Source organism: Gobio gobio, assembly GCF_949357685.1.
Source record: "Gobio gobio genome assembly, chromosome: 9".
In the NCBI taxonomy this organism is placed as follows: Eukaryota; Metazoa; Chordata; class Actinopteri; order Cypriniformes; family Gobionidae; genus Gobio; species Gobio gobio.
The window spans coordinates 8,019,220-8,043,197 of record NC_137115.1 but is presented as its reverse complement, the minus strand read 5'-3'; the positions used below and the strand labels follow the sequence as shown (position 1 = coordinate 8,043,197).

The 23,978-nt window shown below is 39.4% G+C and overlaps 1 protein-coding gene across 1 annotated transcript in view; it reads left to right on the top strand.

Annotated features, from left to right (window-relative positions):
- qser1 (glutamine and serine rich 1) overlaps nt 1-22,982 on the top strand; it is a 34,573-nt gene extending 11,591 nt beyond the window's left edge. The window contains exons 4-13 of the mRNA XM_079824826.1: nt 253-3,726; nt 3,955-4,211; nt 6,407-6,523; nt 6,625-6,758; nt 9,185-9,405; nt 11,369-11,506; nt 11,594-11,691; nt 16,667-16,813; nt 16,968-17,063; nt 21,913-22,982. Coding sequence (XP_079680952.1) covers nt 253-3,726; nt 3,955-4,211; nt 6,407-6,523; nt 6,625-6,758; nt 9,185-9,405; nt 11,369-11,506; nt 11,594-11,691; nt 16,667-16,813; nt 16,968-17,063; nt 21,913-22,053 — 4,823 coding nt within the window. The 3' untranslated portion in view covers nt 22,054-22,982. The remainder of the gene's footprint in view (nt 1-252; nt 3,727-3,954; nt 4,212-6,406; nt 6,524-6,624; nt 6,759-9,184; nt 9,406-11,368; nt 11,507-11,593; nt 11,692-16,666; nt 16,814-16,967; nt 17,064-21,912) is intronic.
- The last annotated feature ends 996 nt before the right edge of the window (nt 22,983-23,978 follow it).

Here is a 23,978-nt window from a genome sequence, read left to right as displayed (position 1 = left end):
GCGGAAGAACAGGACAATACATTTTGAATTGATGGTCTGTTTGGACTGAGGAAAGTTACTCTTTAAATAGCACAATGAACTCTTTTATCTCTCAAGATCATGGAAGATTTTGATTCTACATTATATTACCCCCTCAAGTGTTGTTGTTACAGTCCAAAGTGGTATTTTAGTGCAGAAGGAAACTGGTTTAGAGATCACATATAATTGAAATACTGCCTGCAGTTCATCAAATGTCATTTTCTTCTGCCACAGGTGCAAACACCTCAACAGAACTTTTTCTCTCCGGAGCCCTGCATCCATCAGGAACGTTCCCAACGCCTTCTGCACTCTCCTCCTACCAGCACCCTAGTGCCTTTCCTACCAGAAGTTTCACCACTACATCAGCACTTGCTGTTCAGGACAGCACTTTCATCTCTTCGAATGGTCTGCTATCCCCTAATGACCCTCTGCTCCAGTTCAAATCCTCCCAGAACACTGTGCCAACTGCACTTGCTTTTGGTGGTACGTCTCTAGGGGTTGGCCTGCCACCCCAGTCCTCCACATATCGCTCAGCACAAGAGTCAGCCCCGCACCTCCTTCAGCCTCAGTTCAGTCTGCTGTCCACATCTTTGGGCAGTTCCCAGCAGGCCCCTCAGCCTTACGGTGGGCCGGTTTTCTCAGGCTCTATCGAACGAGCGCTTCAGCGTGAATGTAGTGTGATCAAGCACCACCAGCGGCCTTCTAGCACCCAGCCAGTCCAGGAGCAGCTGGCTAGCAGTGCTCAGCACTCCCTACAGGGTTACCTGCATGACGAGGATGACATTTCATATCAACAGGAACTCTCCCCGCACACACCTGTATCCTGCAGTCCTGCGGGTGACCCTTCACCCCTAAACGGCACGGCACAACAGAAGACTTCTAATACAGCACTGCAGCAAACTCAGGGCTACGCTTCTTCTGTCCCCTCCCCTGGGTTTTCTAGCACATCTGGAGTAAAGGTTAAAGACGGTTCTTCCAAAATAGCTCAACATCCCAGCGAGAACACAGACACTCAAGCCCAGGCAAGTTCTCCAGGCCTGCAGCCACCGAGCTACTCCTCCTCAGCCCAGAAACAAAGCTCAGTGATCGCTAGCCAATCGCAACCATACACATCCACGCAGCTTCCCGGCCTGGTGTCCGTTAGTGCCTCGCATGCTTATATCACATCTCAAAGCCTGTCGAGTAACCTCGGCCAAACACAGACCTTCTCATCTAGTTTGCCTGAGAAGCTTCCTTCCATTTACAAGACTCTCTTATCATACACTAGCCAATCTGAAGCTGAGACATCTGTGAGCCAGTCTCTTATTTATTCCTCCAGTCAACAGCAGGAATTGCCACCTGTGGGAAGCAGGGAAGGGTATGAGACACAAGTGCAAACTCTTTGCATGGGAAGTCCTTCTCACAGTTATTCTTCCAGCCACTCTCAGGGCCTGCCAACCATTAGTTTCTACACCCAGGGGCCGGCATCTGTTTCACAGAACTATGTGTCAAGTCAATCCCTATCCTCCGTCTCTTCTTTCTCACCCAGTCGTGCCCGAACCTTATCATCCGCTAACCCAGGCCCGGACTACATCCTAATGCAGTCTTCCCCTATTAGCAAGACAGACAGTGCCCTGTTACAGCACAAGTACTTGGTATCTGTCCAGTCATCAACCTCCTCTCCTGCCACCCACACCCAAGCCTTGCCAAATGACCAGTCCTCAGTTGAGTTAAAACCCCGTCAGCAAGATGAACGAATCTTTCTTTCCTCAAAAGAGAGCTCCGGAGAGCTTCCTCTTGAGGACGTGCAGGCATTACAGAAAGGCTCTATGGGGACCTCTCCTCAAACCCTTTCAGCCACTGAAATCGTAGCACTGAACAGCACAAAAAATGACGTTTATGCAGTTTCAAAGATGGAAGACAGGCACAACACCCAAAGTGTCATTCGTAGTAACTCCCGATCAGAGGAGCAGATCCTTTCGCATTTGGAAACCACAAAGGAGCTCGCTACCAGTGCCAATACTCCCTCAGACCCCAAGAGTAACCCTTTGCTGATGCACTCCACCCATGCACCCTTGAGTGCCGACCAGCTGAAACAGCATACTTTAGTTCTGAAAGGGTCCATATCTCAGCAGCAGAATCATCAGGGCCAGGTTATCCGAGTTCAACAGACTGATCCCAGACAGCTGTCTGAGGACCAAACACAGTTCATCCGGGTTCCCAGTGCCCAAGTGCTACTCGATCCCTCTCACATGATTGTTCTGCAGCAGCCTGTGCTCACCTCAGGCCAGAATCAGCCCAAGCAGACTATGTACATGCAGTCGGTACCAGTCCAATATCTACAAATGAACAGCGACACTGTTAATTTGACAGTTAATGGGCGTCACAACCAGCAAATTGTCTCTCACCAAGTGCCCAACTCAGCAGAGTCCTCTAAACAGGACCCAACACAAAAAGACAACTTCAATCAGTCAAATCCTCATGACGCAAAGCAGAACTTTACTCTAAGTTCTGTATGCTTTCCTGACTCCATGCTGTTGGCAGATGAGAGGAACATCCTCTCAAATGTAGATGACATCCTTGCTGCTACGGCGGCCGCCTGTGGCGTTACACCACAGGACTTTGTCAAATCCACATCATCCGATGCCGACATGTCATCAGTAGCCAACTCTATTGATTCCAAGTGCAATTTTCAGTCCGCTGAGAACAGACTTAATAGTTTCCCATCTCAGCATATGATAATCGCTAACTCGCAAGCGATGACTATAATTGGTGCTCAAGCGACATACTCCAAAGAAGAAACGGAGGGACACCAAGTGTTTACGCTCTCAAACTCTCATAACCAACCAGTGGTAAGAAACAACTCTGCACAAGAAATATCTGACAAGGTAGCAAACGCTCATGAGAAGAATGATGTGTTGCCCAAAGGACATTTTGTAAACTCTAGCAATTGCTCTGTTTTGAATGCTAATGGTCTTGCTATTAGTAATACAAACTCCTCTGACTTTCATTTGGTTGGCCAGGAGCAAAGTCAATCAGGACATCTGAATACTGAAAATGTGTCAAATAGTAATATAGGCCAGCTGAAGGGGTCGAAAGGCCTCAAAAACGATGACAGTCTTATTGAGCATCCTACTGAGGGCCTCCCCAAAAAACGATCCAGATCGAAGAGTTCATCTAAGCAATCTGTGGAAGATGAAAATGGTCAATCCAAATCTCAGAAGAAAAGCACACAAGTTAAGCGACAGAATTCACGTGCCAGTGAGGCAAGTTCAACTTCCACCGCAGAGATTTCCCAAGATAACTACCAACAGCAGGAGAGGATGCGTCAGAAGTTAAGAGAGGTCGAAGAAAAACAGCCAGAGGTTAAAACTGGATTCTTGGGCTCCTTCATGGACTTCCTTAAATCTGGATCCAGACAAAACCTATCATCTCCACCGATACGGTCACCCAGTCGCACCAGAAAGCCTTCGGCCTCCAAGAGGCCTCCTAATCCATTACTTATTCCTTTTAAACCCCCCATTCCCTCAACCCCATTGATATCTCCAGACCCTCATAGTGTAATTTCTACAAAGCGACTTGATGAAGAGCTCCAGAGGAACCTGGAAACACTGCCAACGTTTTCCTCTGATGAAGATGATTCAGTGGGGAAAAACCAAGACCTTCAAAAGAGCATCACTTCTGCACTTTCATCTTTAGATGAGCCCCCAGACAAAAAGCCGAAGTTGGGTATGGAAGCTCCCTTTATGTAGACATTTTCTTTAAAACTTCATATTACATTTATGTGCCCAAGTCATATTATAATATAATATTTAGGATAGGACTATATGTAAAGGTAAAGGCATGATGCTATAGCTTTCTATTTAGTAAATTAATCATTATTATTGAGATACTGAAATGTAGGTATTATGACATGCCTAGTTAATCTTCTCCTGTTTCAACATTACACTTATTCAGGTGACAATACAAAGCAGCTTCAGGCCTCCAGCACGCAGCCTATAGTTGCCAAGCCACAGGACCAACCGAAGGCTGTACAGGAGATTTCTGCAGAGGAGCTGGTGAAGGATGTGCCTCCAGACAAGCTAGCTGCTCAACTGACCGCAGTTGCTATCGAGGGCCTGATGGACGACGAGCTGTCGGATAGTGGAGGGGAGGGCATGTACCGGGAGCGGGATGAGTTTGTGGTTAGGAATGAGGACATTGAAAGGATGAAGGTATGCTGAGATGTGCTTTTTGTGCCATTTATGAGCCCATTGAAGCCAGCATGAAATCAACACTTACATGTTACTGGATTTATTGTGCACAATTTATTCTGAAAAAAAAAAGAAAAAAGCTAACCGCTAGGGGTGGGCTATATGATAGATGTATTTCATGATTATCACAGTAATTTTTGCTTTAAAGGAACACGACCCTTTTTTTGAAAATAGGCTAATTTTAAGACTAATTTAGAGTTAAACAGTTGAGTTTTTCCATTTTCAAATCCATTCAGCCGATCTCAGGGTCTGGCGGTAGCACTTTTAGCATAGCTTAGTGTAGATTATTGAATCTGATTAGACCGTTAGCATCTCGCTCAAAAATAACCAAAGAGTTTCTATATTTTTCCTATTAAAACTTGACTCTTCTGTAGTTACATCGTGTACTAAGACCGACGGAAAATGCAGATTTTCTAGACCGATATGGCTAGGAACTATACTCTCATTCCTGTGTAATATTCAAGGAACTTTACTGCCGTACCATGAGTGCAGCGGCGCAATGATCTTACACAGCGCCTGAAAATAGTCCCCAGCACGCTCTCTGTGCAAGCAGGTTGTCACGTTGGGTATGTTGACGGAAGTTAGCCTATTTTCAGGTGCTGTGTAATATCATTGCAACTAAACTTGGGTCTCCAGCGACAAAGTTTAAATTCCATCTGGCTAGCGCCTCTCCCATAATGTGTACGCATTAGGGATGGGAATTTTTGTAAATTTCTCATTTCGATCATCGACAGGTCTCAAAAATGTCTCCGTCATGGAGATATGAAACTATTTTAAGAGTGTTACGAAAATTAACGTTGACAAATACAAACATCATGTCTATGAAAACATGAACATATGACTAGAAAAAATAACTGCTAGATTATGATGCATAAATGTTTTTTTTAAAAAGAAACATCTAAAAACAAAATAACCGTCTCAAATAACCCGATCAATCATATCATTGTAATTGTTCTGAAACTGTGAATAAACAGCACCCTACATAGCTTTGCTAGCAGGTTAATAAACTCAACCAAACGCACCCTATATTAGATTAATCAGTGTACCTACTTGCATCAGCAAAAAAGGACGCGAATGCGCAAGTGAACTTGGCCGTGCTAGTTTTTACACAGTGATTTTACACACTTAACCTTAACAACAACGCCGCTACACGGGCAACTAAAGCACATATAATTTACAACACTATTACAATTGTGTTCTCATTATAATGTTATGTACATGACAGATTGGCTCTGCACATCTTGCACTTAATTTTATTTTTCCTGATCAAAGTGATTACAGACATCACTTGCGCGTTTTCGAAGGCATAATGAGAAACAACTTTAAATAAAACATAGGTCTACTGTTAAAAAATATGAGAACGAAATAACGTTGGTGCATTAATTGAAATAGCCCAAGAAATATCTAAAAAGAATATAACCGTCTCAAATAACCCAGAGTCGATAATGTCGGGCATTGCATGTGAGCTGAAACTGAAGAGAATGAACACAAGTTGGTAACGGCAGCGCTTTACTAGCTGGTTATTAAACTCAACCAAACGTGTCCATATGAGATTAATCAGATATAGACAACATAAAAGTGATCTTACTACTTGCATCTGCAGAAAAGGACATCTGTATTTAGCATCGTTGACTTGTGATTTGATCTTAATACCAGGTGTAAACAGGGCCAAAGAGAGTATGGTACTTAACATGTATGGTACAGAACATAATAAATATACAAATATACAATTGCAGCAAATAATATTGATATTACAAATATGCAAATAATGCAAAGAAACTCCATATGTAAAAGCGCAACCATTTCTTCTAGCACAATTTATTCTGGACATTATTTCAAAGAAAAAAATGCCTTCCTTCATAACCCTTTCATCTAGGCTGTGCAGGCTATTGGTTAACTTTAACCAACTAAGTCAATGGAATAACCTCTCTTCATTGAATATTCCATTTGGTTATGGAAGTAAAATGGGTTAATGCTGTTTCATGTTGACTCTAAATTGTTAAAATTACATTAATTGACGTATCTGTTGTTGCTGAGCAGTTTATGATGTTTTCACCAACCTCCTGTCAACTATATGAGACATAGGGCAGACTGCCTGACTGTGTTTCATCAAACCCTTTGTCTCTGTAAGCCTTTGATGTGTGTTTTGGGTGTAGATCACATTGATTGCAGGGGTCGAACCACCAGCCATCTGGAAGGTCCAGAAAGCCCTGCTGCAGAAGTTTGTACCCGAGCTCAGGGACGGGAAACGAGTGTTCTTTGCCACCAACAGTGTAAGTGTCAATACAACACAATATATGTAGCAATATAGTGTGCTTCCAATGCATATCTCAAAATGCTGTGAACAACAGGCAGTGTCATATGCTCTTTACAGTATTTGGGCTATTTTGGTGATGCGAAGTCCATGTACAGGAGAGTACATGTCAAATTTCTTGACACTGTCAACAAGCGGGAGTATGTTCGAGTTTGCAGTAGGAAACCACGATGCAAGCCCATGCATTCAATGAGGTACAGGCCATATTTGTCCTTACTCTGAATTCAGCTTATTAAGAATTATGTTTACTGTGAATAATTCATCTATGCACTTTTTTTTTTTACCTTGTAATGTGTAATCAAAATATCATGACTGGATCTCTGGTGATGTATGCAGGACTTCTCCAATCATTTAGTCTACTTATTTATGCTTCATTATGACTTTAAAGAGACTTTGGCGTCACCTACCTGTCTTTGAACACAAGAATGTGTCCAGCACCTGATTTGGTAACGCTGGAGGGGGTTAAAATATTTTAAGAATTAAATATTCTACTCTAATTGTTTTTCTATTGTATCATACTGAACTGACCGACAGCTTCAGTGATTATTGAAGGAGCGCTCTTTACTTGCTTTCTGTGTAATTCTTCGCAATTTGAAGAACTTTTTGATTTTCATGAGACTTTGTGACTTTTCCTAACTTCATACTTCAGTAAAAAAAGTGTCAAACTTTGACAAAAATAGATTCCTTGATGATTTGACATTTTACAATATTTCATAATATAAGATTTTACAAGATTTCATTATATCTAAACAAAGCTTTTAGTTTTTTAAATGGGGACAATACATGAACAAATAATGTTTTTGGTCATCACATTAAAATAACATTTAAATTAGATAATATTTAGAACTTTGAAGTGATTTAGAATTTAGAAGTGCAGAAAAAACTGGGAAGCACTTGAAAAATCCTTGAAAAAAGTGCTTACATTTCACTCTCATAAAGTTGAACGCACCCTGAAATGAATAATGTAAACACATTCGACTATTTCTGCCACAGTACCATGGTTACGGTTAGCATTACTACATTAAATCCTTGGTGAATATTGGTGATTTGTGGACTGAAAAGTAGGGCTGCCACTAACGACTATTTTTATATCGATTAATCTATCGACTAATTAATCGATTAATCTATCGTCTAATTTATCAGAGTAATTTAACTTAAAAACATTTAATTTAACTTGCAACGTTGACCTTCAGTAGTGTACTATAAAAAAAGTATAAATGTAAACCCTTGAAAAAAATGTAAAAAGGTACAAATTTGTAAACCAACATAACAAAAAAAAGAGAATATCAGCAAATACTTTTTATATAGAATAGTGTTGTCATGATACAAAAATTATGACTTCGATACGGTACCAGACTAAAATACCTCAATACTGATACTTAATCGATACCATGGCAAAAAAACATTACAAGTAAATGAATAATATGACAGAACTTACTATTCATTGTTTTATCATTGTTTTAGGGTTAAAAAATCCTAAAAACTCACTTGGCCGGCATGTTCCTGCCCTGCTTCACACAGAATATTAGGTCCGGCCCTTTAAGAGCTGCACGGACCAAATTCATTGTAACACCCGATTTCTCATTCAACTCTGTATACGTTCAAAGACATATCCGACTGCGTTTACCCGAATACTCGCCAGGACGTGCATTTTTACATATTTTTTACCATTAAAAACCAATAATCCGCGATCTGAGTGAAAGGCGTGTGGGCGGCTTCGCGCGCTTCAGGTCAGAGTCCGGTAGCGCAAGCACGTCCCGGCCACGTCACAATTTTCTGTTGCTTTCTTTTTCCTGAGCTGCGTGTATATATTTGACTGTTCTGCTTCCATTGTTTAGTGAACAGTGGAAGCAGAGCTCACACACACGTCCTCACTCCTGCGGTCACACATTGACGTAAATTAAGAAATACTGCTGTCATTTTTAAAGTACCGGTACTAATACAATTTCATATCGTACCCAACTTACCCAGTCGACTAAAATTATTGACCTTGACTAATTAACAGCGTTGACGCAGTCAATTAGTAACGTGTAGTAACTGAGATCGGCCCGCGAGTAAACCTGTCCTGTCCAAAACGCTGCTATTGGTCTGAGCAGCTCATACGTTTCGTTCCCCTTTCATTTCATTTGATGTTTCTCACACCCAACACACACTGCAGAAAGGCAGATCTTATTAGTAGGACAATGTGGTGGACGCAACCAGTCTGACCTCTAACAAAATTTTGTCTCACCGGCAGGAAAAAAGGTTGCAAAATGCGATCATTTGGTCGCAGTCTGGAGCCCTGCCCTATGTAAATGTATAAATGAACCGCATGACGAAAGCAGCGCAGATGAGTTAGCAATCATGTTTTTGCTATTCTCTAAAATGTCATGCTGAGCCACAGGCCTCTATTGTGCAAGCCCACTCAGCCAAATATTTTTCCATGGAACATCAATCTCCTGCCAGTGTGTTTGAAATCTCCAACATCAAACTGATCCCACACATTACTCTATTCTAGCCTGCTAGCACAAAATTCACAGTATTTCGGTTTTGGTCAGAACTGTTCCATTAGTTACACTATTGATAATTTACATATTAGACTCCATAAATGACTAATTTATTTATCTTATGTTGTTCCCAGAGGCTCTCAGGCTAAAGCTCTTCTGGCCCAACGATTCACTGCAGTGACCGTGTCGGACTCTCCCACACAGAAAAACACACAACAAAAAGCTCTGTCTAAACCCAGACCCAAGCAGCCAAAAGCCAAGGCTGAACCGCCACCTAAAAAGAGAAAGAAATGGAAAGAGGAGTTCACGACATCTCCCTCCGACTCCTCACCAGAGGCTGTGAGTGAGGATGATGGTGAGACATGAGACAGCTGGAGAAAATTGACCTTATAACCTAGATGCACATCAGTGATGGGAAAAGAGAGGCTTTTCAGAACTTTTAAGTGATTGAACCTATTGTTTTGCTAATTGATTAAAGGGATAGTTCACCCAAAAATTAAAATTATATCATTAATTACTTACCCTCATGCCGTTCCAAACCCGTAAGACTTTTTGTGCCTCCATTGACAGTTACGCAACTACCACTGACGCTTCAAAAATTTCATAAAGAGATCATAAAACTAATCCATATGAATCTAGTGGTTTAGTCCAAAATTCCGGAAGAGACTTGATAACTTTATATGATGAACAGATTTAATTTAGGCTTTTATTCACATATAAATATTGATCAGCGAACATAAACATAATCTCAACCGAACCTGCTTGTCACGTGAAAACAAACCTCATTGGTTCTTGCTGAAGCTCAAACGTGCTGCGTAACACGAGAATGAACCTCATTGGTTCTTGCAGAAGCTCAAACGTGCTGCGTAACACGAGAATTAACCTCATTGGTTCTTGCTGAAGCTCAAACGTGATGCGTAACACGAGAATTAACCTCATTGGTTCTTGCTGAAGCACAAATGTGATGCGTAACACGAGAATGAACCTCATTGGTTCTTGCTGAAGCTCAAACGTGCTGCGTAACACGAGAATTAACCTCATTGGTTCTTGCTGAAGCTCAAACGTGATGCGTAACACGAGAATTAACCTCATTGGTTCTTGCTGAAGCTCAAACGTGATGCGTAACACGAGAATTAACCTCATTGGTTCTTGCTGAAGCTCAAACGTGATGCGTAACACAAGAATTAACCTCATTGGTTCTTGCTGAAGCTCAAACGTGATGCGTAACACAAGAATTAACCTCATTGGTTCTTGCTGAAGCTCAAACGTGATGCGTAACACGAGAATGAACCTCATTGGTTCTTGCTGAAGCTCAAACTTGCTGCGTAACACAAGAATGAACCTCATTGGTTCTTGCTGAAGCTCAAACGTGATGCGTAACACGAGAATGAACCTCATTGGTTCTTGCAGAAGCTCAAACGTGATGCGTAACACGAGAATTAACCTCATTGGTTCTTGCTGAAGCTCAAATGTGCTGCGTAACACGAGAATGAACCTCATTGGTTCTCGCACGTCAAGTGAACATGCTTGAGCTTCCGCTTACCTCAGCTGATGTGTGAGTTGATGAATGTTTATGTGAATAAAAGCCTAAATTCAATCTGTTCATCATATAAAGCGATTGAGTCTCTTCAGAAAATTTGGACTAATCCGCTCAATTCATATGGATTAGTTTTATGATCTCTTGATTAACTTTTTGAAGCATCAAAGTGGCTGTGCTTAGCTGTCTTATGGAGGGACAGAAAGCTCTCAGATTTCATCAACGTCTTACGGGTTTGGAATGAAATGAGGGTGAGTAAATGATAACAGAATTTTCATTTTTGGGTGAACTAACCCAAGCTCAAAACTCTTCTCATTTGGGCCAAGCTGTGTAAAAACAGTGGGAACTCAGCAATAAGTGACATAATCTACAAAATTCAAAAATATGAGTAAAAACCATTAAATATAAAATATTATATGTTTTAGTAAGCACTTATTTTGTGCACCAACAAGTGTGTAATACTTTTAAGAAATTTTCAAATTTAAGAAATATCTAGACATAAATTCTTCTCAACTTGTATTAATAAAAAGCTAAAACTGACTTACAACCATAAATGTAATGCTAGCATCAAACCACTGATATTTTTAAACATTTGCTGTAATGTATTTTAAATTGGAATGATTTAAACTAAATAGTTCAGTTTGCACTGGCTAATATTTTCCTATTCAAAGTTTATGTAGTGTCTAGTTGCTATTGCACTATAATATCTCGTGAGGGATCCGTCTGTCTGTTGCTGTTGTCCCACACTCATTCTTTGTCCAATCCCATCTCTCGTTTTCAGAGTTTACACCTCCGGTTCCGTTCGCGTCCCGTTTCCTGAACACCAGAACGATGAAGGAGACCTTTAAGAGCTTCGTAGAGCTGCTGATCAGCGTAGCCCTGGACGCGGATGTCATGAACGCGCTGGAGCGAGAGAACGGTGAGAACGGTCTGTTTTGTAACAGGAGTGTTAATGAGTGGCAGATGGTGAAGCTGACCTTTGTGGTTGATCTGCTCCTGCATTCAGACGAGCTGCTGCTGCCTCACATGAAGAGGGTGGATGGAATGATCACAGACAACAGGCGGAGGCTGCTGCCCAAACTGCGCATGGGTCAGAACTTCAAAGTGAGTCACGAGTCACTGTTTTCCATTTTGCCATCAGTACATCAGAGTCCTGCTTCAACTCAGTCATAATCACATTAAGGGAAAAAAAATTATATTAATAAAAGAAAAAATATATATATTACGCCCTATTCAGACGGGACTAGTTTTAATGGAAGACGTTAGAGAAATTAGTTTTTTCACACGCGTGTTTTAATCCTGTCCTATCCACGTCTGTGTTTTTCACACACAACCTCAGTAAAAATTTCAGGCTGTTTAATGCTGCGTTCACACCAAACGCGAATAGAGCGTCAAAATCGCGTCTACCGCGTCTAGTTTCACGCGCAAACATTTTGAATGCATTCGCGCGTCCGCAGCGAGTTGGATGTGCGTAGAAATCGAGCACTGGAAGCGAAATTGTCCTTAAATATAAATATAAGGATAATTTAAATATCCTTAAAATATAAAGTTATGGAACTTCTCTTTGCCCTCAGTCAAAACGATTTGGCAGACAACAAATTATAGATTCATGAGAGCAAAGATCGGCCGTTAGATCTACACAAGACGAACCACTACAGAGACGTCAGAAGGACTAGCCGAGGAAAGGCTGTTCTCGGCGGGGTTATGAGCGGTGATTGCCCGGTGATTGCCTGGATCTCACAACTCCAAAAGCACAAGATTATTTTTTTAAATAGGCGCTCTCTTTATAAATAAACCACAGATTTGAGCTTTAAACAACTACATTCTCACCTGAAAAAGTCTTAAAACTACATTTTGTGACACAATAGTTCTATTTTTAAATTATGCAGGGTTTCTCATCACGTCACTTTACCTAGTGACCGCAGCGAGCAGGCTCCTAATTGGTTAACGTGGCGCGAATTGACGCCACAGTTCAAATTTTTCAACTCGGGCGTCAGACGCGAATTCGCTTCAAACGCGTGAATGCACAAAAGCACCATTCGCGCGTAACGCGCGTATCGCGCAAGACGCTCAATTCGCGTCCAATTCGCGCCATTCGCACAAACTGGACGCGCAAATGAGGCGGATTCGCGTCCTTCGCGCCGCGGGACCTCCAGACGCGCGTCAACGCGCCTTTCCATTGACTTAACATTGAAATCACTCGCGCCAGACGCTCTATTCGCGTTTGGTGTGAACGCAGCATAAGGATTAGTTCACCCCATAATGAAAATTTCCTTATAATTTACTCACCCCAATGCCATCCAGTATGTTCATGTCTTTCTTTCTTCATTCGAAAAGAAATTAAGTTTTTTGAAGAAAACATTCCAGGATTTCTCATCATATAATGCTTTTCAATTGCAACCAAAATGTTGAAGGTCCAAATCAATGCAGTTTCAAAGCGCTTTGATGGGCTTCAGAGGCTCTGTGCGATCCCAGATGAGGAATAGGGCCTTATCTAGCGAAACTAAACTTTTATCTTTTATTTCAAAAATAAAATGAAAATGAATATACTTTTTAACCTAAATTGTTCATCTTGCGCAGCTCTGCGAGGTGCTAAGGATGACATAATCACGTCGGAAAGGTCACGCTAGACGTAGGCAGAAGTTCCGCCCCGTGTTTACAAAGCACTCGTGTGAAGACTAATACAAACGCCCTGTAGCAAAAAACAGGTAAAACAACGATGTCGGATGATTTTGAAGTTGAAAATGTAGTGTTTTTGCTACTGGGCGTTTGTATTAGTCTTCACACAAGCGCTTTGTAAACAAGGGGGCGGTACTTCTGCCTACGTCTAGCGTGACCTTTCCGACGTGATTACGTCATCCTTAGCACCTCGCAGAGATGTTAAGCACGGAACACACTTCAATCCGAGTTCCCACACGAACATATTAAGTATTCTGTCCGTTTTATCACGAAATTCAAACGAAAAATGTCGTTTTGACGCTCTTTAATGTAATGTGACAGATCACAGTATAGGCGTGTCAATTCAAGCATCTCTTCCTAAAGAATAAATATGAATTAATATCTAAAGGTATGTTGAGGATACATTACAACTTACTGAAATGTATCATGTCGTATAATCATTCAATCCGTGTTTCAACCGTGGAAAGACGTCAATAAAACAGCTTGTAAACAATGTCACATAGCATTACATTTACCTCAGAAGTCATTCAGTGTCCACAGCTTTTAGTTCACTAGAGAAGTCAACTCTAAATATATTTACTATATTAGCCTATAAACAGGTGCTGGTCATATAATTAGAATATCATCAAAAAGTTGATTTATTTCACTAATTCCATTCAAAAAGTGAAACTTGTATATTATATTCGTTCATTACACACAGACTGATATATTTCAAATGTTTATTTTTGTTTAATTTTGATGATTATAACTGACAACTAAGGAAAATCACAAATTCAGTATCTCAGAAAATTAGAATATTCTGAAAAAGTTCAATATTGAAGACACCTGGTGCCACACTCTAATCAGCTAATTAACTCAAAACACCTGCAAAGGCCTTTGAATGGTCTCTCAGTCTAGTTCTGTAGGCTACACAATCATGGGGAAGACTGCTGACTTGACAGTTGTCCAAAAGACGACCATTGATACCTTGCACTAGGAGGGCAAGACACAAAAGGTCATTGCAAAAGAGGCTGGCTGTTCACAGAGCTCTGTGTCCAAGCACATTAATAGAGAGGCTAAGGGAAGGAAAATATGTTTTAGAAAGAGGTGTACAAGCAATAGGGATAACCGCACCCTGGAGAGGATTGTGAAACAAAACCCTTTCAAAAATGTGGGGGAGATTCACAAAGAGTGGACTGGAGCTGGAGTCAGTGCTTCAAGAACCACTACGCACAGACGTATGCAAGACATGGGTTTCAGCTGTCGCATTCCTTGTGTCAAGCCACTCTTGAACAACAGACAGCGTCAGAAGCGTATCGCCTGGGCTAAAGACAAAAAGGGAAAAAAAGTGGTCCAAAGTTATGTTCTCTGATGAAAGTACATTTTGCATTTCCTTTGGAAATCAGGGTCCCAGAGTCTGGAGGAAGAGAGGAGAGGCACACAATCCACATTGCTTGAGGTCCAGTGTAAAGTTTCCACAGTCAGTGATGGTTTGGGGTGCCATGTCATCTGCTGGTGTTGATCCACTGTGTTTTCTGAGGTCCAATGTCAACGCAGCCGTATACCAGGAAGTTTTAGAGCACTTCATGCTTCCTACTGCTGACCATCTTTATGGAGATGCAGATTTCATTTTCCAACTGGACTTGGCACCTGCACACAGTGCCAAAGCAACCAGTATCTGGTTTAAGGACCATGGTATCCCTGTTCGTAATTGGCCAGGAAACTCGCCTGACCTTAACCCCATAGAAAATCTATGGGGTATTGTGAAGTGGAAGATGCGATATGCCAGACCCAACAAAGCAGAAGAGCTGAAGGCCACTATCAGAGCAACCTGGGCTCTTATAACACCTGAGCAGTGCCACAGACTGATCGACTCATGCCACGCCGCATTGCTGCAGTAATTCAGGCAAAAGGAGCCCCAACTAAGTATTGAGTGCTGTACAAGCTCATACTTTTCATGTTCATACTTTTCAGTTGGCCAAGATTTCTACAAATCCTTTCTTTGTATTGGTCTTAAGTAATATTCAAATTTTCTGAGATACTGAATTTGGGATTTTCCTTAGTGGTCAGTTATAATCATAAAAATTATAAGAAATAAACATTTGAAATATATCAGCCTGTGTGTAATGAATTAATATAATATACAAGTTTCACTTTTTGAATGGAATTAGTGAAATAAATCAACTTTTTGATTATATTCTAATTTTAATTAATGAATTATATACTACTTATCCTTTTAGGGATGTCTTGATTATTTAATGTATGTTTAAATAAACCTGTCATGAAAATGGACGAACAACGAATTGGAGAAAAAACATAATTGTATAATTAGATTTAGAAGTTGATGCAAAAACTGCCTTATGTGAAGTTTGCATACAATATGTTATTTGAATGTTGATTAAGTAATGTGCAAGTAAGGGCTCCCTATATAGTTTATAACAATATCTTCAATACACTTTTAGTTATAATTGAATTAATTTAAGGAGACAAACAATTTTTTCAGTAAACCACTGTTTAATAAAAAATAAATAAAAAGCAATTTTGTAAAACTGCTGTACCAAACCCGTACCCAAACCGTGACTTCAAAACCGAGGTACGTACCGAACCGTCAGTTTTGTGTACCATTACACCCCTAAAAATTACAAATGCAGTGGGCTTATATATTACAAATATTAAACTCACTGACAGAAGGCTGCTTTCAATCAAATTTTTCGCTGCACGCTCACTTCTCATAGTCATGTGACACTGGCACAAGCTTGTGAGTATTGATATATCAATACTGCTGTATCGATGTGCCCATCCCTATTGGAGAAGTCCTGCATCCATCACCAGGCAGAAGTCGTTCGAATTTTGATTTAAAATTACAAGGTCAAACATTTAAAATAAAAAAGCAACACATACGTGGATGAATCGTTCACAATAACATCTATTACATGTATTTACAATATAGATTTTTAAATTAATGCTTACTTCAGAAGAAAAGCTAGCAACATGAGAAGAACGCTTTCCTTTTCCTTCATATTTTTGTCAAATGGGATGGGATGTATCTGGTGAGCATGACCCTAAACTAGCCAAATGACATGGCTTCCTTTAAACTAATCATGTCGACAACCCGCCAAATTGATGATTTTGAACTATGTACTTCTAAACATCCCTACTAGAAAGGCAAAAAAAATTTAAATATCTGAATTCTGCAGTCATCCGACTCTGACACAGCCGGTTACAGAAAGTGCTGCTCTTCACATGCACAGACTTTTTGTTCAGAATATATCTGATGAATATAGAAGCAAAAGTTTGGAATGTGCCGTTGGATTAAATTGATTAGAACTAATGTAAATCTGTGCATGTAAACATAGTCACTGTATTTGTATATGATTTCAGGATATGTGACTTTTCTTGTTTGGTCTGTTTTGTCCGGCAGAATGCATTAGACAGCTTTCCTGAGCTGTCTGTGGTCACTGAGCTGAAAACTGACTGCGAGACCCCCGTTTTTAAAGTGAGGTTAAGTGGGAGAGCTTACAACAGGAAAACCATGAAGCCCTCGAAATCCCTCAGCAAACTTCCCCTGGTAAGTCTTCCAGGTCTAGTAGTCTAGCTAATGTCAAATATCATGATAACAACTAGGCTAGTTTGATTTTTTTATTTTGACCACTAGGAGGTATACCATACTGGCTTTTAGATCACTGAAAGTCTTTATTTCTCTGTTTTTCCCTCTCAATCAGGAATACACAGTGGATCAGCAGAAAACCAAGTGGTTTTCCCTATATCACGCTTTACAACACTATAAGTACCACACATACCTGATGTGTGTGGAGGAGGTGAGGAGTCAATGTGTTTTTAGATAAACAATCTACTAGTCCTTGCTGACAAGCTCTCTGAATCTTTGAAGGAATCTTGTTTTGACTGACAGTGTTCATATCAGTATCAGCTCTGACGTGTCTGGTAAAATACTCCACCTCAAGCTGTTCGCTTATGCAATATAAGACCTGAACGTTGGCCTGTGCAGGGTTTTCCAAATGGGTGAACTGCAGGGACGCCAAGCTAATAATTAAATCTAATGTAAAATTAAAACAAATACATTTGGCTGCAGAATTCATCAAAAATAAAATCGTGATATAGCTTAGTGCAATTATCAAATCAAAGGCTGTTATTAGGGGCCGAGCACCGAGGGTGTGAGGACCCTATTGGAAAACTACTCGAAAACTCATGAAACTGCACACGCATTAAAAGTGGCAAAAATGTATGTCTGATATGGGTTTCAGAATTAGGTTTGGAAAAATGGCTCGATAGCGCCACCTACAAAAATTCAATTAAGTGTCGTTCGCCCTACGTTTCACGTACGAGTATGAAATTCGGCACACACATGTAAAGGCTCAATAACTACAAAAAAGTCCATGGGAGTAAAATCTGAAAACCAACAGGGTGTGATATTTTTTTATTTGTCTCTGCAAAATTTTAGCAGTTTTTGCCATTTCTAGGTGTACTTTGACGAACTACTCCTAGAGATTTAAACAGATCAACATCATATTTGGTCAGTCTAATCTAAAGGCCTTAAACTTCTCATGTTTGATAAGTGCCCTGACCTGAAGACATCTACACGGCAAAATGTAGTTATAGTCATAGCGCCACCAGCTGGTAGCAGGAGCTGTGGCAAATACTAGGGATGCTCCGATCAGGATTTTTGCTGCCGATACCGAGTACCGATTCCTTGTCATGGTGATCGGCCGATACCGATTCCAATGCTTTACTGATTTGTAAGCTCTCTGATCACTGTTAACTAGGGGTGTAACGATTCATCTACTACATCGATGTATCGATTTATATTCCTATGATCTAACTACATCGATCTGTGCTCGGCAAGTTGGCCTTCCGGACGACATATATCGATCTAACATCGTTTTAAAAAGGTAATCAATCGATTGTATCGATATTAGGAAATAACGCATTGGATTTTAACACGTCATACTTTATATGGATTTTTTTTTCTTAGCACTTTTAATGATAAAGTCGTTAAACGTTACTCGATTCAGTCTGCCTATCTGTGACATCATCGCAACGCACCAGCAGCAGCGCTAAGAAAACAAAACATAGCATGGCGGATGGCAGAGGAGAAGCCAACCAGCGAGAAATGATCAAGTCACCAGGAGAAAGAGCTACCTGTACTTTCAACCCTTGCTAAATGTTACCTGTGCATTCCTGGCACCAGTGTGCCAGCAGAGCGAGCTTTAGTACTGCTGGCGACATAGTGAACGCACAGAGAAGTGATCTGCGGTCGGATCATGTTGATATTTTTGAAAAAGAAATCTGAAGAGTCATTGAAGAGTAGTTGGTTACATTTTATCTTTTGTTAAATATTGTTTGTTTATTAAACTGAGAGTAGTAGCAGGTTCAGCCAGTTTATTCAACCTGAAGAAATGTTGGTTGCACTTTATTTTTGATATTAATATTGTATTTATATTATTTTAATGTTGAAACACAACAGCAAAAGTAGCAGGTAAACCTACTATTAATTAAACCTGAAGAGAAGTTAGTTGCACTTTATTTTTGATATTAATATTGTAATATTATTATGTTGGAAAACAAAAGCAGAAGTAGCAGGTTAACCTACTGTTGAAATGTTGGTTGCACTTACTGTGCTTTTATTGAAAATGTATTGAATATTGAAAATGAGAGCAGAAAAGGTTAACTTCCTGTTAATTCAACCTAAACTGTTGGTTGCACTTTATTCAAATACAATTTGAATGCATTGGCCATTAATTGTTGTTTATTTGTTTGTTTATATCCATAATTAATTGATACCTGATTCCCTTACAAGAAACAACAGGAATCTAGGAAACTTCACCTGCACTGACCAGTATCCAGATATTTATTTCAGTCACACAATTTTTGGCTAAACAGTTACTGAATCGATTTCAAGTCACTGAATCGTTTCGGATCGTATCGTTCTAAATGAACCAATATCGTCCTTGAATCGTATCGACAACCTCAAATCGTGATATGAATCGAATCGTTGTTAAAATGAATCGTTACACCCCTACTGTTAACCCTATAGACGTTGCCTTTATTATATTTTTGTTATTTTTATGGTAATAATGTAATGTAACTATTGTACTAAATAGGGTACTAAATAATCACAAAAATTATTCATTATACAGTGAACATTTTAATATGCCTTTAAAATGGGGTTTCTGCATAACACTATGCATATCAGGATACTTAATAGGGCAGTATTTTCTACGTTTTTCTATTTGGATAAAAAAACAAAAATCTGTATTTATTTTAATAATAATTTTATTTCATATCCTGCCCAATGATGTCCTTTAAACAGTGTTGATATTGAAGGCTATAAACAAATACAGTGAATGTAATGTAGGCATGTATTAATAATTTTGTTTTTTAATTCACTGAACTAAAAAGGAAAATAAAAACAAAAGCATATTAGCCTATAGTTGATTACCCAATTATAATGGTCACTTTCATAAAAATATACATACTTGTAGGTTTAAAATTCCACATATGGCACATTTATTGTCCAACAACAAATATTTTAGAAATATGTATACTTTAGTCAGAATTATTGCTCGCGGAAGTCTGAATTTTAGCGGTGATTAACATGCAAAGGCTCGTCGTCTCCTGACAGCAAAATGGACATATTTGCATGAAGTGAAATGTAAGTTATGCACTGAGGAAAGCACCACATTTCAAACGCATTAAACACCGCAGGTATCCGTCTGTCAGCACAAGTATCTCTCAGAGCGTCTGACAGGGCAAGCTGCTTTAAACTATACGTGTTAACTATATCTTACCAGTTATTTTAAAGCCCTTAATATAAAGCATGTGTCATGTTTAGGACAAATTGTATCATGCACTTTCCTCTGCATACTCCGCTATTTTTCAGATGCGCTTGTATCAAACTACTGTATATCGATACTTCCGAACAGCATTCGCCCATCCCTTAGAACCGACTGACCCGTGTTCAACTGCTGTTCACATGGAACCCTTCTCCACTTCTGCCTTCAAAGCTCTCGTTTGAAAATTTGCTACTACCTACCCCACGCGTCATGTACGCCCTCACTCGCTGACATCAAATTGCGATCGGTTCGTGAGATCGGCCAAGTTTAGTGAGTACCGGTCGAGTCATAAAATATGATTATCGGCCGATAGCGATCTTCGGCCGATCAATCGGAGCATCCCTAGCAAATACAAATGACTGATGTAGTCCTCCTATTTTGATATACTTAAATGCATATTGCCCACCGTGCTAAGGGACCTTTCATCGCTGCTTGCAGCTTTAATTTAAATAATGCTGCTTTCACCAACTCCATCTCCACCCAGCAGTGAGTTTAAAATGCATTCTGGGAACAGATTCACTTTATTTGCACATTCACACTATTTCCAGCATTTTGGGATAAAAGTTTACACCATTTCACCAGTATTCCTCCAGAATAAAAAACTTGAAGGTTTGAATGTTTTAAAGTTAAAGTCACCATCAAATCAAAATAGAAAATTCTTGTTTTTTATGCAATATTGCAGAATATATATCTCTTGCAGAAATCTGTTTTCTTCTCTGATGGTGTGTTTACTGCATGGGTGTCGGAAGCAAAAAAAATGTGGGTGGGTCCTCAGAATTTTTTTACTGGAGTAGATGCCAATTACATTATGTACAAATATACCGCTTTACTTGGTAAGCGTATAGGTCGGAAAGACAAAATTACGTAAATCGCCATATCATTGAGAGCGATAGTAGTGTAGGGGTAAGACGCACGGCATCTAGTTTTGACACAAATCGACCCGCGGTTCGAGTCCTGCTTTCGCCGAAATTAATCTTTAATTAATTCTCCGTTTTCCCATCACATATCAAATCGGAAAGGCATTTATTTTCAATACAAATTAAGAAAATATTAGAAAAGTGGAAATAAAGCGTCTAATATGTGTTTAATAATAAGTGTTTATCGATTAGGGGTAGGTAAACAGACATGTGCTGAATGTTAGAGACGATAAAAGTGAGTGGGTCCAATATCATTGATCGTAAAAAGTGGGTGGGTCTTGTCCCACCCGTATACAATGGTTCCGACGCCTGTGGTTTACTGCCGTAAGGGCGGGGCAACCTGTCATTCACATGAGATCGACCAATAGCAAACCACGACCATCAAATCAAATCCCCATGGACAAAATCAAGCCCCACCCTACATAATTCTGTTTAGAAAAGTTGTTTCGCTCGGATGTATGCCACAATAGGGGAAAAAGACTATCACAACTTCTGTTTCAAGCCGACTTTAAAACATAAATATCAGTATTGTAACAAAAACAAATTAAATTTTTATTTTACAGGACAAGTGTAAGTTACAACAGTAATATATTTAAATACGTCCTATACGTGCAGCCCTATATTTAAAATAAAAAAAGATTCTATATTTAATCTGTTTACCTCAGAGAACCATGAACATGTGAATGTGTGGTTAAAATATTGAAATATTAACTTAAAATTTCAGGGAATACTTCATGTAAATAATTTGTTTAAGGTCTAAAAATGTTTGGGAACCTCTGGCCCAGCGGGTTCAGGTTTGAATCTGAATCTCGGAACACTTTTTTTTTTTCTTTAGAAAATGTACAAATCTACTTTGTGCTTCCGTGACTGATGCACTGTGATTCTCTCTCCTATCCCAGATTCAGTTGTTGAAGTCGCGAGGTAAAGACCTGGGGCAGGAGGAGACGGTCCAGACTTGCATGGGCAACAGGACATGGGTCGAGGGCCTGTTCGATCGCTTCGGGGAGCTTCTGACACAGGTGCAGCAGGCCTGCCTTTAAACAGAAGCCTAGATTATGCTGATAGACAAGCATATACTGGAAGGAGCATTCATAAACCTGACCGTTGAGGATAGACATCAGTACGAAGAGACTGCAAAGGTTTTAACAAATGGAAATAAATAGACCAAACAGCTGCCTTTTTATGACATCCACTGAGACGATGGACTTTGAATGTGGTTTTACATGTAAAAATGGTTTGGTTAAACTAGCTGTAGTTGAGTATTTTCTGTACTGAATCAATGTCGGCATCCTTTCCTCTTATCAATAAGGACCAGAACTGATGATCTGTTATGCGATACAGAAGTTTTGAGAAGTTTTAAAACAGAATAATATCAGTCTGTAATTATGGTTTGGAGGACTAGGTGATTATGAAAAGGAAATTATACATAGATATATATGTAAAACATCCATTTTTTTTACCACTGAATGCCAAATTTATATATGATAATGTACATTTTGTATAGAGAGCTTGTTTGTCAAATGATTCTCATGACATAATATAGAACACTTACCCGATGTGCTTTTGAAACTCTGTTATAACAGAGTTGGTGCAATTCTATTTTGTTGTAATAAAAAGCATTTACTTAAACTATTTTTTCCGAGGTAAACATCTCTTTATACTCTGTCCTTTTTTCCTCGAAACATTTATTTTATCTCACAGATAGATGTATTTTTCACACGGAAGGAAATAGGAAATATTGTGGTCATTTGTCATACATTTGTAGATGGCCTATACGTTTATGTCATATGCACATTGTATAAAACATTTCAAAAGTTCCTTTATTTGGTGATTTTGCAGGTTTTCCACCGTTTTAAGCAAATTACTGTGCCGGCAGCATTGGATTAGTTTTTTGCTTTTCAGGTGTAGCTGTGTAAAACACTACGATGTTTTTGCTGACATGTGAAAATAAATTTCCTATTAAATGAGAACTTCGAGTGAGAAATTAATTTATAAATGATCAAAGTTGCTGCTTTTTTGGCTGTGAAATGTCAAAGCTCTTTCGATTCAATCCGTTTAGCACATTACTACCAGTTTTGGCACGTGATGGCTCATATAACACAACGAACACAATGCTTCTGAAATCGCATCCATATTATATATTAGGCAAAAGAAACCGTATGATAAAAGAAGTGTCTGAATTCACAGTACTCACAAAAGACGTGAAAGCTGCGATTGGAAATCAGGGTTATTCCACCAAATATTGATTTCTGAGTTAAAACATAAGTATTGTGTTGTTTAAAAATATAAACTTGTTTTCTTTGCATTATTCAAGGACTGAAAACATGGCATATTTTTTTCATTATTTTGACCAGTTGTCATTTTCAGCAAATAAATGCTCTATACGACAATATTTTTATTTGAAATTTGGGAGAAATTTCTTGTCGAATAAATCAAAAATGTTCATTTTACTCAAACAGAGATGCATGTACATAATAAATCCAGAGAAACTGCTGATTTTGCAGTGGTCTCTTAATTTGTTTCCAGAGCTATATACAGGTGCTGGTCATATAATTAGGATATCATCAAAAAGTTGATTTATTTCACTAATTTCGTTCAAAAAGTGAAACTTGTATATTATATTCATTCATTACACACAGACTGATATATTTCAAATATTTATTTATTTTAATTTTGATGATTATAACTGAAAACTAAGAAAAATCCCAAATTCAGTATCTCAGAAAATTAGAATATTGTGAAAAGGTTCAATATTGAAGACACCTGGTGCCACACTCTAATCAGCTAATTAACTCAAAACACCTGCAAAGGCCTTTAAATGGTCTCTCAGTCTAGTTCTGTAGGCCAGTGGTTCTCAACTCCAGTTCTGGGGACCCACTGCTCTGCAGATTTTGTGTCTCTCTTATCTGACACACTCAGTTCAGTTCATGGAGCTCTCTCCTAACGAGCTGATGATCAGAATCAG